Below are 14,779 nucleotides of genomic sequence, written 5' to 3'. Positions count from 1 at the left end.
CCATGCTGTGGCTCTTGCAGTGAATCTTTGCCATAACCACTTTGGTCTGATGGCCAAGGGGCCAAGTTTCCACTTGAAAAAGCCCAAAGTTACAATAACTGATCCTATCTATCTCTCAAAACACAATGCCTAATCTTAGTTTTGCACAATAAGAAGGAGCCAGTTTGGGGCCACAGAAAGATTATATTTGGAGGAAAAAATGTTTTCCCATATGGATGTGCTATCTCTTTCAATGGCTCTTCCTGATGATTTGATTCAGTAGCACCTGCAGCAGTAGGTTATACATACTGCTTGCACCTCCATCCAAACCCTGCTAGGGATGGCCCTGGCACAAGCACAAATTGCATGTGCCACCCGCAGATAAAAAGTAGATAATTTGGTAGATGTGCACTGCCTTGACCATGTCTGCAATCTGGAACCTGCCCCGAGAAAGGTTACAGTGCCCGCCTTGAGCAGTGCCTTCCCTGAAGACCACTTTCTATTTCCACTATAGACCACTATCTATAGTTACAGCTGAGTCTTGTTATCTATGCTTTCTCCTTCTATTCCAAATTAAACAGCTCTGGCCTTTTTTTTTTCTTTTTATCACTTCATCAAACTGTTACTCTAATCTTAGAAATGATGATTCATGAAACAGAGGGTTAGAGACAATGTTGTTTCTGCAAAGTAAATGAAGCCTGTCCCATCCCACGCTGCCTGCCCTGCCATTTTTCTCTATTCCCAGCTTTAGTTCGTTGCTGYCTGTGAGGGCTCTGAGATAAGCGCATAGCCAGGTGCAATACTGCAAGGTTGCTCATAAACCAGGGTCACGCTTCTCTTCTTTTATCTTCAGCACTGAAGCAATTACTGAAAAAAATAAATACACGCGCACCGTTGCATGGACCAGGCAGCCCARTCTGAAGGGAAAAGGCTTTCTAGGCCAAATGTTAGTCTTCCAAATATTGACATGAAAAGTTGAGCTTCACAGACCAAGARGCAGATTTTCTTTGTAAAGGGTAACCATCGCACACAGGGCATGCTGATAAACCAGTTGCTGCCTCTCTCCTCGCTAACACATATCTGGGCCACTGCCACCAAAGGGTATTTTCTCAGTGCAGGAACATGATTTTGGAGTAAAGTCCAGGCTCGCAAGGCAGAACTGGGAGGTGAATTTTTGAGCATCACATCCCACTGGAGTTTGCATGCTCTGTGCAGCAGTATGGGGTGTGGAGACACATGCAAGGGTGAAAATCCTACCAGGGTAGAAGTCGTGGATGGGGTCAGGCACCAGGAGCCAAACACAGCACAGTCGCACCCATCACGCCTTTTGGTTGGCATCTCGGAGATTCGTGACATTATGGGACAGCAGAATTAGCCTTGAGTTAGCTTTTTSTACAGTCCTAGGACTGAATTGGGTCAGTGCCCATTTCTTCTGCTGGAGGACAGAGCCTGCATACCATGAACATCCCATGTCATGGCGAACAAGAAACTCTCAGCATATCCAACCCTCTYCCCTTCCTGCATTTCCAAGGTGTTCTGTGCTTTTCACACTAGAAAAGCAGCCGTGTTTGCATTTGCTTCCATTCAGGTTTGTGTGTAGGGTGGAAATCTCCTGTGAACTACAAGGCCGCTCCGGGAGGAGCACAGCTTTGCCTTTTATGTTGCACTCTCTCTCTCCCTTTYCCCCCTCTTTGTCCTTCAAAGAATTGATTTCTGTTAAAATAACTGAGATATATAACGCTTTGAGGTCAGGATGATCTGACTTGGCTCTTTTCCCTCATCTCTCTCTTTCTCTCACTTGCTCTCCAGCACTGTGATTTTTTTTTTCCTGATTCCCATGCTCCTCTGAGGCTAGCAGTGCTGGAGAAAGTGACCTTGTTTCTGTATTTTTTTAATTGTTCTTACAAACACAAGCAGAACGCTGACACTAATGGGCACAGAGGATGTTATTTATTTCCTCTGATCCTTGTCTCATTCTCTCTTCCTCTCCCATCAACTGGTTTCTCTCTAACACACGAGCTGAACAACACAAGGAGAAGCAATGTGGAGCAGCAGCACCTGTTTATTAAGCAACGGGCTTGTGTGAAGGCAAAAAAGATGATATGTCATGCAGAGAAGGATGCTGACGTGCAGCACGGAGAGATGGAGACTATCTGCTCCACTTTCTGGCTGGGCTGCTGCAGAATGGCCCTTGCTCCAGCCCTAGAGAAGGCTCTTGCATCCCAGGGTTCCCTCTTAGCACTGCTATGGGCTTCTTGTAGGAAGGTACTCAGGCCACGAAGGGCTTGTAGCATCCCACTTCAGCCACCTCATGTTCAAGGAGCTCCCCCAAGCCTGAAGATGGACCTTCTGCTGCTGAGAGGGAGACACAGGGACCTTTATAGGGTAATTCTCCCCCTCCTGCATTAGATGCTTAGGATAATCGAGGTGTTTCACCTTTTGGAGGCTTCTTCCCATTTTATATAGAGCCAACATAGAATAGCTCAGGCTAAATGACATTTAAATGTTTGAAATTGGGTAAGAGAAACTATGCCCTTAGCCCCTCTGTGCATCAGATCCCTGTCCATAAATTGGGGATACTCTTTCTCTCCCCAGCCTCGTACACCTTTTAGAAAGCACATGGAAATAAGCAACAGAAATAGGCTAGAAAAGAAAGTCTTCAAAGTCCAATATCTCTTTTTCCCTGCCCTTCRACTCCTCTTCAAGGGACAGAAATGGAAAGGACGAATGTTGTTTCCAGGGCTTGATAACGTAGAGCAAAAAGTTTATCCAGATTTCATTGCCTGAGAGCTTGGTCCATGTAGTCACCGCCTATGGCAGCAGATGAGGTGCTCTGGGGCAGGACCTGGGAAACACAACCGCAGAACAGGTGCAGGCAAGACTCAGAAGCTYGAGCAAAGGAGGAGGAGCTGGACATGCCACAGAGACCATCCTAGGTGCTGGAGATACCAAAGCACACAGATTTCCTGAAGTCACTCCCTTAAGCACTCGGTTAGGCGGCATCGCTTGTGCCCAGCAGTCCTACTGAGGGTTCCTACTGAGGGTCCCTCAAAGCATCTGTCTCCCACCTGCAGCCGTGCTGGATACAGGTCCTCTCCTCTGTTTTGCTGAACTCCAACCTGTGAGTTCAMTTCCACAGCCTGACACCTGAAATTTGGGCCCTGCAATGCTGGGTATTACAATACCCAAGTGCTTTCATGTAGATCATYCTCCCCTTCCCTGCATAATCTCCCTCACACATCATGAAGCCTTGAAAACATTTCTCTTCCATCAAACTCACTGGCTGACAAAAGAGCTTAAATCTCACAAGATTCATTTTCTCTCTCTCTCAGTACGATTTATCTGCCGCAGGTCGTATTTCAGCACAGATTATGTGTGAGTTTTGAAATTCTAGTAGGGGCCAGAGGTGGTTTCCAYGCTGGAAACCAGGGACTGAGCAGCCCAGAGAGGAGCAGATAATGCACGTCCCAATGCTGACAGTAGCGGTCACCGTGCCTTTGAGGAGTCACCATGCTCCGCTCRGGACCGCGACTTCCTCAGGTTTCTCTGGAAACCACTCAATGGTCAAGTTTCAGCCTAGCCGTTGGGTTGGGTTTTAAATTACAGCAATGCACTGGCTCTCTCAATCTTAGCGCTCCCCAGAAGTGCAAAGATGAGTGAAGGATTTTCACATTAAGTGAAACTCTGAAGGGCACCAAATGCAAGGGGAGATCATGCAGGATGAAAACAGAGAAGGCCACAAGTCAGCAAGAAACAGGAGAGGGAGAAGTATCTGGTTCAAGCAAACTTTCCCACTAACCTGTCAGATTAAACATTTATAAGGTGACTTGCCAAGCGTCCTCAGATTGACAATGAACGTTCATCTCTCTTTCACGCAACAGATTGTCCAAATGCCATCCAAATGGGAGGGAACGGGGAAGGTTTGCTGAATAAATGTTCCTTCCATGCCACAMTCGTCCTCACTGCATCTTAGGGCCTTCTGGCAACGCATCACATGAGCTGACTAATATATYGGACATGTTGTTTGTTCTGCTGGTTGTTTGTTCTGTCCGCGCCAGGAGAAGCATGTGAAGTGCCTTGTTTTGGTAGGTTTGTTTGTCTTTTTCTTTTTTTTTTAGAATAGACATTGCTGTGTATTTCCGCTAGAGTCGGCAGAAATGTGCTGCTGGCAGCGGTTGCAGACATGCAGGCAGGGTCCCTTGCTGCTCCGGGAAGTTACTCCAGCGTGATGCACAGCCCTGGAGAGGAGCTCTGCCCTCCTGGTGTCCAAAGCGTGGGATTGCCCACCGTGATCTCCGTCCAAGAGATTTAGGTGGCCTTTTCACTCATTCACGATACCCATAGCATATAAGACAAGTCTTACGTTTGAGACCAAAGTGCTACTTGAGAAACCAAATCCACTTTTCTGTTGTATCCCTTGTGGAGTGCAAAGCAGCCAGGGTACCTTAAGGTATGTGGGATAGGATTTAGGGATCCAAGCTGCCTATCATCTTTTGCTAATAAATGAAGGAGTGGCTGCAAAAAGTAGGAAAGAGGGTTGCACATGAGCCCTAATCTCCCCCATTGCCTCTTAGTGCATTATTTCTAGCAGATTTCTACTGTTCSCTCCTGAAAAAATCATTTGCTGTAAGTTTTAACTGGCACAAAGTCAGCAGAGAGGTCTCAGGCTTTGCCATTTCCCATCACAGGCAGGTATCGTATGGTTGAAGCACAAGCACAAGCTGAAACGATGAATCACTAATGACCTGCGGGATCGATTAGCGTGCTGTGCTCCTCTAGAGCACAGACCYTTGTTTCTTCACAGAACAGAGATCATCCGAAAATGCATTTATTAGCCTTATTTGCCAGAGCCCTCAATCCCTGCATGGGCCAGTGCTCTGTACAAATCACGGGCAATTGCATGCTGCTCAAGGCATGTTGAAAACCACATCTGGCCCCTTTGCTGCAACTGTCCAYGGGAGCTGGGGGATTTAACTGTGATGAAGAGTCGCAGCCTTTCCAGGTGCACTTTTTCAAGTCCATGAGTGTAAGGAATTTTAGATGCAGCCTCTGACTTAAGGCAGGGAAAGCTGTCATCATGTTAGCTGTGATGGTTAAAAAGGCTCTTTTCTGAGCAACAATTTCCAAAAGAGACTGAGTAATTATTTTACTCAGATAAGCACAGGAACATTGTGTAAAAATATGTGTACATAGCAATAGTCAAGCGCTCTAAGCAAGGGAATTTGAGAGCTGTCAGCAGTGAGGGAAATGCCACTTTGGGGGATCAAAAACATTCATAAAACATTCCTGGCTCCCAGCCTAGTCAATACCGTTGCTGGCCTTGCTTCTAGTTGCATATTTTTGTTTCAGGGATGGAGTCTCGATTAGTTTTTTTTTTTCCTTGCTGCAACATATGGCCAAACAGGCACGTCTTAACCTGGATTACAGAGGGCCAAGCCTTCAGCTGACAAAAGCCAGCATTGCAACACGGGGTTTTGCAGGGCTGTACCGAATCACCAGCTGAGCATCTGGCTCAGCAGAGATCAGTGCAACATCTGTAGCATGAACCCAAGGAGACGTTTGCATGCAAGCTGTGCTGCTGACATGAAGTTTAAGTTTAGGCATCCAGCACTGCCTTTTCCAGACCATGAGAGCTGAATTCCCAGAACTCAGAGGAGGGCTGTCCAGGAAATGTGGGGTTAAGATGACACTTCCCATATGGCCCAGCCACATAACCTTAACTCTGCCCCCCTGGGAATGGCAGTAGGAACTGGAACAAGATCTGATCCCTCCTTGGCTTTATTTGATACATTCCCTCAACATAAACTCAAGATCTCAACCTAAAGCCAAGGGACTTAGAGGCTGTTAAATAAATGAGGGCCACAGGCTTATCCTAGGTCCCAAGGCCAAGAGACACAAATTGGCATATATGCACACTGCTCAGCCTGCCTCCCTCCCTGCCACCCTGCCCACCAAGAGCAGATTGGCTGGAGAAGTCGATTTATAGCACAAAAGCAAAAGGTACCTGCCCAGGGCCCTCACATCTGACTTCTGAGGTGTTTGAGGGCACCAAGCTTGCTGAGATAGTGTTGGATGGCTGTGTAGGGCWAAAGGGGCATTTTGTCTCCTAACACCTGTGACTGTCAACCGTGTAAGGACCAGGGGTATGGGACACATGCCCAAGCCCCCATTTCTCCAAGACAGATGACCACAGGGGAAGGTCAAGCATTGCTCTTCTGGGTGTTGGTTGCTCTTGGCCAAACTGTCTTTGTGGTCCATGATCCACATGGAAACAATGCCCAGAGGCAGCCGGCTAGGAGCGGGGGCGCGCTGGGTTTTTGCCCAGCACCATGCCTTGCAAGCTGTGCAGCACTGCAAGGTTATTATCTAACCGACCTGCACGGGCAAAGGAAGGGAACCTTTATCCCCATCACTTCAGAGCAGGGAGCTGCRGCATGGGGGGGCTAAAATGACCTCTTTCAAGGTCTTGTGAGGTCTCTGTCCCAGGGCTCATAATTTTCCCTGTAGGGGCTCACCCACATGATAACCTCTCTCCATTTCAGGCCTATGTGAAAGCACAAATGTCTTGGCCTTTTCTTTAAGTACTTCAAATTATCAAAGATAATTTTTCTGCCTTGATCTTCTTTACTGCAGTCCTGTCTTCTTTTCCGCCCCGCCAGAAGGACACATTGGCAGTGTCTGACCCAGGCACACAAGGCAGCCTTTTCTCTCTAGTGCAAAAAAATAAAATAAAATAAAATAAAGAGCAGTCTTGGCAGTCCACTTCTGCAGCAGCAGGATTTATCTTTCCAGCCCTTGCAATACCCTCGCAGGCCGACAAAACAATCCATCTCTCACCTGCTATTATGGAGTTCATCTYGCAAACCTAATGGCGTAAGTGAGTTCTGAATTCACTCCCATTAATGCTTTCAGCGTCCGGGTCGCTGTGGAAAGTGGAGTGGGAATTCATTTTGAAAATCGATGCTGCCGTCAATAGAGTGGCTTCCCCTAGGGAAGCAGCTTGCTTTTACTGGAGTTTGCCCATTGCTCCCCTTCGCCCCTGTCTTGTTTTATGCTTTCGGAGTAACGGGGATAACCACAGAGTTATTAATCCTGCTTTCAATGACTGCTGCTTTTGTGCTGTGCTCCCAACTTCCCCAAATCAAACTGATTTTTAAAAAGGGATATGTCTTCTGGCAGTGCAGGATTCGGTGGGTTGCATGGACTCAGCAAATAATGCAGTTTAAATTTACAATGCAGCAGGCATGCTGCTGTCAGGCTAGGGTTACAGCAAGAAACATCTCCTCTGTAGAAGAGTTTGGATGGCATGGAGTGGCCTAGCAGAGGGTGGAGATGGGTTGTAAAATGGCTGACCAAGTAGCTAGACCAGTGCAAAGCGTAATTTCCTAAAGCAAATAGGAGCTCAGAGAGTTCCAATGCTGCAGGGAGCTCAAGAGCAGCAAGACAGAGAAGGGGCAAGAAGCATCTGCGAGGTGGCCAGCGGCAAACCAAGCCCTAGATCTCCTCTTCAGCCATGTCAGCGTGGGTAAATCAGGCATGCTGATCCCAGCATTATCCCAGCTCTGTAATTGTGTACTCCCTGGCATATTTTGGGCTATGTTGCCCAACATCCTCCCAGGCAATGCCCAGGAGGCTGTAGCATTGGTCAGGGGCAATTCCCTGTGGGCATCCTCCAACTGTTTTCATGGGAAGAGAATTTAGGCCAGTAGACATGAGCCAGGCCAGGCCACATGGCCTCCAGACCAGAGATCAGGCCTATTATATTTAACACACTTTGATGGCTGCATTGGGGCTGTTGAAGTAATAAGAGCAACTTAAAGCAGCTGTCTGGGGAGACAGGAACCACATTTCTGTTCCCTCTGCGGTAGGACCACTGATGCAACCATGCACTGACCTACAAACTGTCTGCACCAGGAAAAGAGCAGGCTTGATGCATCTGGGGAGCAATTGGACAGGTTTTGGAAGCACAAAGCCTACCAGAATAGTGGTGGAGGAGAACTCAGGACAGAAAGAACTCGACTTGGTGCAATCTCATCTGGATGCTTCCCCAAGTGGTGCCTGTGGGCAACAGTTCCCCAAACCAAGCCCAGGCGTTGATATGGAGAACAGTGTACTGGGAGCAGACCTGAACCACCAAACAGTGTGAACAACCAGCTCACATCCCAGCATCTCCTACTTAACAGAAGAGATGTCCCCAGAGGCATCATTTGCACTTGTTAGCTAAACGCATCCAGGACAGGGACATGACATATTGATCTGCCATCATCTATACTATTAAATTTTTGATCCCCCTCCTTGGAAGGATCTTGACCAGGACCAATCTCAAGGGCAATTCCTATCCATGACTTGGGAGGTGGCAGGACCAGGTACCTGGTAGGTACTTTGCGCATGACCACACTGTTTTGGATAACAATGTGGACGTGGGCTCTGCCACACTGGTTGGCCTCAAGGCCAGCTACATTTATATTGCCAAAGCTCACTGGGCTCCCTTTTCAGTGGGGATCAGCCTGCATTAGTAGGGGATAAATATTTAATAAGAATGAGGGTCAAGGAACTGTTTTGTCCAAGGACACTGAGACAGAGATTTACTCCCATGAAAAGCACCAAGAGATCTTTAATGTCCATGCAAAGAAGACAGGAGTTGGAGTTTTAAACTCTCATCCCACACCATTAATGTCAACGTTAAATATTGATCCTTCCTGTGTTCAGTGCAAACCAAACAATAGAGTCAAGCCACACGCTTTGGCTTTTATTAATGTACTTTCTCTGTCTCAGTAGAAGTTTGCAGTATCACAAGAAGAAAGAACGTAATGGCAGGGAAAGAACAGCAGACAGATCGATTTCATATCTTGACACAATTTCGAAGCCGATGAAAAATCGCCCAGTGCAGAGCAGCTCTTTATCTAAGCCATAGTGGCCATTTCACGGAGATGGAGAGCTAGGTCCTGTTCATGATTACATTTCTGCATTTAGGGAGGAGGTCAGGCCTGAAATTTCTCACAGGATTTGAGGACTGAGAGAAGGAGTTGATAGATTAAAAAATCTGTAAAACCTGAAAAATTTTACACATTGGCCTCTTTCTGAAACCAAATTTGAAGAGACACCTGATATCACGTTAGAGGAAACATGTCAGAAATTCCTAGGTCAGTGGTTGCCAAAAACTGGGTTGATTTACCCAGGAAAGGGTGCTCCACATGCCGTTTCACTGCATATCTGTCACCACTGGGGATGGCGTCCTGGCTCGCAGGACCTTCAACTCGAGCGAGCGCTACTATCCTTATCTTCCCCCTCGCCTTATCTCTCAGGAAGGGTTAAACAAATGCGGCGTTTAGAAGGCACTTACCGACGGTCCTGGAGGAGGATAATGGGTTGTAGAGTGATCAAAATCTTATTTGAAAGCTGAGACAAATTCTGCTCTCGTTTCCATGCTCTTTGCCAATGTAATTGAGTTCAGGCTCTCCCTCTGCAAGGCTGATCTTAATGCAGAGCCTCGTCYTACGGCACGCTCCTGTGAGCCGGGCTGTATTTAATTTGTTTCCCACCATCCTGCTGGCTGGTTGGATCACTCTTAATTCAACCAATATGCCCCCAAAAAATCATATAGCAAGGCATCAGGTGGAGGTAGGCACATCGCCTCTTTTGCGGTCCTCCAGATCACTCCAGGAAAAGGACTGAATTCTGTGTTGTGGATCAGGCCTTTTTGTGAGTTTTTTCTTTTCTTTAACTCATTTTCCATCAGCAGCAAATCAGTTAAAATCACAGCTATGAAAAAGAGTGACTTCAGTGCCACATGATGAGTGTTTTCTCCACATCGGGAGTGCATGTATGGCAGAGAGACCGCTGCAGTTTCTGGAGCCTGAGATGGATCAGCTTTTCCAATATATTCTGCAGCTTGATTTTTTTTTTTAATGGGGTTTACAGCTTGGCTGTAAAAAATCATTCCTCGTTCAAATTCTTGCAGTACATTTATCAGAGAGCTGGAATAGCAGAATGATTATTTCTGACCTTTAGGATGCTCTGAGTAGAAATGAATTTAATATTTTAAAGTGTATTGATCCTTGAACAAGGAGGGGGAGGGACTGGACGTTAAACCTTTTGTCTGCCTCCCATTTTGCTAGCAGAAAACAGCAAAAAGTCTTCTGAAGTCACAAAAGTGGTTGAGAATTGAGGAACCTGGGAGTATTTTTTGGTCTTTGCTGCCCATTGTGCCCATCGACATTCCTGCTCCATGCCTCAGTTTATCTCCCCTGTAAAATGGTTGCAGTGATGACCTTAGACAGAGGTATGGAGCGGACAACTTAAATCATGTCAGCTGAGGCTGAGCTGAACATGATGTGGGAGCTGGGAGGGTTGTAGTCACCTAATATAGTCACCTAATAACCTAAATATTATTTCCCTAGCTGGTGCCTATGGTTGCATTTTCTGTAGGCAGAGGCATCTGGTTCTCTCTGACTGCAACTCTCAGAGCCATAAGTAAACCCCACAGATCTCCATAAATGCCTGAGCACATATGTAATCTAACATTTGTGAGGAAAATGAAGGAAAATCCTAGGAACGTGAGCTGCCTGGGTCACTGAGTCCAGTCTCTCATGGGCAAAGTTGTTAGACCTCCCACTGAGAAGGTCCTCAGGACATCTGCTTCGCTCYCCACCACAGTGCAGCGTGTGTCCTGTGGCAGACCAAGGACCTGAAGTGGGACACCAAAAGCCACAGTGCAGTCTTGATGTATATCATTCAAGCTCAGGAAGGGCATCACCCTGGAGGCTTTAAATCTTGTAATTATTTAAGAGGGGACAGCACAGATTTGCCCATTTTCCAGTGGGGTTTGGTCTCATTCTGGAGGTGAGAAGAAACTTGAGAACTTCATCCCATGGTGTTGGGGGCAGTTACAGTGTTTCTGTGCCCTATTGGTCGCAGCCAATATCGCAGGCTAGCAAATATGATGAATTTAGCTAGTAGCCAACAAGTTTTGCTAGCTTGTCAGGACATGCAGGTCCAGTGGCCAGGAAGCCTGTTTGTGGTGTCAAGCAGCCTGAATTGTCACCCCAGCTTTGTCCTTAACCTCCCACGGGGACCTAGGGCCATCCAAGCTCTGGCAGAACACCGTGCCAGACCTGGCTGAAGCGGCTAAGTTGGTTGTGACCTGGCATACGTAAATGACCTCATGYGTTTTTCCTCACACAGATACCCTGAGGAGCATTGCCTCCATGAACCATGCTCCACGTTCCTCCCCAGCTGAGCTGAGCGGCTCCAACCACCATCTGCTCCGAGACCGCAAGTCCTCAGCACCGTCCCATTCCAGCCAGCCCACCTTGTTCACTTTCGACTCGCCGGCCAACCACATCCAGACCACCCTGTCTGCCAGTGCCCCTCAGGACTACCTTTTCCTGCACCAGTGCATGAGTAGAAAATCAGAAAATGCAAGGTACTGTCAGCTTTCTGGGAGTGAATCTCAGAGGACAGCGAATGGAGGGGTGGGGGAAGTCGGGGACAAACAACAAACAACGTGTCTGTGGAGGTTTTCAAGACCGAAGCTGTGAGCAACCTGGTATGAGCTCATTGCTGACCCTGCTTGGAGCAGGAGACTGGACTAAACACGTCCCAAGGTCCCATTCAGCCCAAATTACCTCATAATCCTGCTCCATAGACACAAATGGTGCTTGGGCCAAGGCGTAGTGTTTGCTTCGGAGCAGGACAGTGGGCAGCCCCAAGCTCCCCGTTGCCCAGCCCCTGGAGATTTTGGCAGTATGCTTTGCCTCACCATGTAATTTAAAGCAGCCTTGGCAGGGCGGCCTCCACCCCGYCGGTGGTGAAGATCTCTTCTGCAGTGTGGTCCCACAGTTCACAGAGGGTTTGCAGACACTCTCTCTGCCCTCACACATCTGGAGAAGTCTTTATGCCCTGGGGAAGGGCTGCCAGACTCGTGCAGTCTGGAGGAGAGAGGGCGGTGGGGAGGCGAGATAACAAGCCTCTGCTACGTGAGATGTTGCAGAGAGGTGAAGGATAAAGTGTTCTCCACATTCACARGGCAAGAACTGATGAGACACAGATTCCTGTTTGGAAGGGGATTGAAAAAGAGTTTCTAAGACCCCTGAGGTGCTTTTAATAAGTGCCAGGCAGAGATTGCTTAGAGAGATGAGCCTGCAGGAGAAGGACTAAGTGACATCTAAAGGGCCCTTCCTTTTTTTTGTGATTCTATGTCCATAACCTACTGTCCGCCTAAGAGCTGCGGAGGAGGAACAGCATGGAGCTGGCAAAGCTAGCCAGGAATTTATCCCCTCAGGGGAATTCTCTCCTCTCTGGCTTTCCACTCCTTCTTCAGCAAACAGGGCCCTAATTTAATCCTCTCATAAGGAAACCTAACAGTGAGGACAGGCGAGTGGGTTTGCCACCACTCTCCTGCYGTTTCAGATAGCGTTCGTGCAGCCCTGTCGAAGCCCAGTGTTCATATGGCTTCACAGCAGCCCATGGTATTTATGCGTGAACAGCAACTCTCCGCCTCCAGACCAAGCCAGTTGCCTTAAATAGTGAGGAGTTTTGGCTTGCAGGAGCATGAGGAGGAACCGAGGGAGAAGCGGTCTGAGCCCAGCTGGCTTGGTGGGAGACTAGAGACCGGGCTGGAGCCTCTGCTGAATTTTCCTGCTGCAGCTGCCTTTTACTACCAAAAAAAAATAATTAAATAAAGGAAGGAGAAAATTAACTTCAGATGGAGTAAATGGAACAGTGCTTAAAAAAGTTTTGCGATGCTCCAGCTGTTAGACACCTCTCGTAAGCGAAGAGCTGCCCAACCTCACTCTGGGCACAGCTAAGACCTGCAGAAAGACAGAGCAAAGGCCAGGGCTTGGTGTGCACCAAACTCTSTCCCTGCCAGCTCCCTGGGCTCTGGGCAGAGATAACCTGGCCGATGGCAGCATGCACAACTGAGCTAGAAATAATTGCAGTGATCAATGGTTAGCGTGCRGAGCTAGGCTGCAAATTGTTCCCCTTGCAGCTCTGGAGGTCTTACTTTACTCATCCATAAAATGAGGATGATAGCAGCTAATTGGCAGGAGATGCTGAATAATTAACCCTTGAGATACTTTGGGTCCTGCCAGAGTCTGGATGTCTCATGGACAGACTGAAYGTCAAAGGCTGGGAGGATTCGTTTGTCCTGCCACAGCATCAGGGTTTTTTTTCCCCCAAATAAGCCCTATTTCTGAGCGCCATCTCGTGATGGCTCCAGGAAACAGTGCCACTGTCCTTGTGCAGCATCAGCCCTGCCAACGCAGTGCAAAAAGCATCTCCCAGCTCTTCCTGGCCAAGGGAAAGTGAACTCCCGCCCCTGTATAAGCATTTCATTTCTTCCCATCTTCTGTGATTGATACAAGGCAGGAATCAGCTCCACATAAAGACACTCACATTTAGTCTATGTAGAGGTATTTAAATGGGACCTAATATCACACCTGGAAAGGAGGTAAAGTTCTTCCAGATTCCTATGTGAACAAATGGTGAGTTTTGAGTCTTTCTTTTTGCAGTCAAAACAGAGGTCATGTAACATAAAAGTAAAATAAATATTTCAGTATTATCATAGAATCATAGAATCACAGAATCAGTAAGGTTGGAAGGGACCTCTGGAGATCATCTAGGCCAACCTCCCCRCTCAGCARGGTCACCTASAGCATGSTAGACAGGGTTGCATCCAGGYGGGCCTTGAAGATCTCCAGAGAAGGAGACTCCACAACCTCTCKGGGCAACCTGGTCCAGKGCTCCRTCACTCTCACAGGGAAGAAATTCCCCCTCACCGTCAGGCAGAACTTCCTGTGCTTCAATTTCTGCCCATTGCCTCTTGTCCTGTCACACGGGACAACTGAAAAGAGTTTGTCCCCGTCCCCTTGACACCCGGGATCCCCCCCCAGTCTTCTCTTCCCCAGGCTGAACAGGCCCAGCTCTCGCAGCCGTTCCTCACAGGGCAGGTGCTCCAGCCCTCTGAGCATCTTTGTAGCCCTACACTGGACTCTCTCCAGTAGCTCCGTGTGTGTCTTGTCCTGGGGAGCCCAGAACTGGACCCAGTACTCGAGATGAGGCCTCMCYAGGTCTAAGCTCCTTTTATGGCTGTTGGCATGCAGTCTTGMAAGGCCTGGCTCATGCTTGGTTGTACCTCAGTGCAGGCAAATGAATCCAGCCCAAAGCTGCCAGCTCGTCCTGAACTGGCCCTCTTGGTGCARATGCATTAGACCTTCATTGCAGGGTAACCTCTCTGGGTGCCTGTTTCAGGGAGCTCCCTGAGCAAGCAACCTGGCCGTATTTTACTCAGCAGCGCTGCTAGAAACGGCCCCGTGCCTTCCAGACCTCAGTGCCAGCTTGCTCTGAAGATGGAGCCATCACTTCTTCCCACACTTGTCTCCGATGCTTCTCACTTTCCTATCCCAGCACTTCACAAGCAGCRGTTACATTTCCCCACATCTTGCAGGATTTGCTGCTGGTGATGCTGGTGGAGCTGCTTTGTGAAGAGGCAGTAGGAGACAAAAGTCTAAAGTCCAAATTTTGTGTGGCCAACTGGAGACTGAAAATTTGAACTGGACTTGAAAATTTTCCTCTGCTGGGGTTATGGGCCCAGAATTCCCATGGAACTTGTGATCTTCTGCAAAAAAAAGTGGAGTTTAAGTGCTTTAAGAATGCAATAGCAGCATGAGGGATAAAACAGGCGGCRGCAGCAGATGAAATGCATAATTTGCCAGGGGGCTTTGGAGGGGATCTGCTGATAGCAGAGGAGCAATGGCTAATGAGCAGTCATTAAAAGACTTAGGTCTCCACAGTGCCT

The 14,779-nt window shown here is 48.0% G+C and overlaps 1 protein-coding gene across 1 annotated transcript in view; it reads left to right on the top strand.

The window, feature by feature from the left end:
- The window catches only part of LOC146599068 (GRB2-associated-binding protein 2-like), a 42,504-nt gene that overhangs the window by 22,057 nt on the left and 5,668 nt on the right, over window positions 1-14,779 (top strand). Inside the window, exon 2 of the mRNA XM_085299239.1 lies at window positions 11,164-11,404. Coding sequence (XP_085155365.1) covers window positions 11,164-11,404 — 241 coding nt within the window. The remainder of the gene's footprint in view (window positions 1-11,163; window positions 11,405-14,779) is intronic.

This window comes from Rhea americana, unplaced genomic scaffold (genome assembly GCF_003343005.1).
Source record: "Rhea americana isolate MKP2758 unplaced genomic scaffold, rheAme1 scaffold_148, whole genome shotgun sequence".
NCBI lineage: Eukaryota > Metazoa > Chordata > Aves > Rheiformes > Rheidae > Rhea > Rhea americana.
The sequence above is the reverse complement of the archived record's forward strand: the minus strand, read 5'-3'. Positions and strand labels throughout refer to the sequence as shown.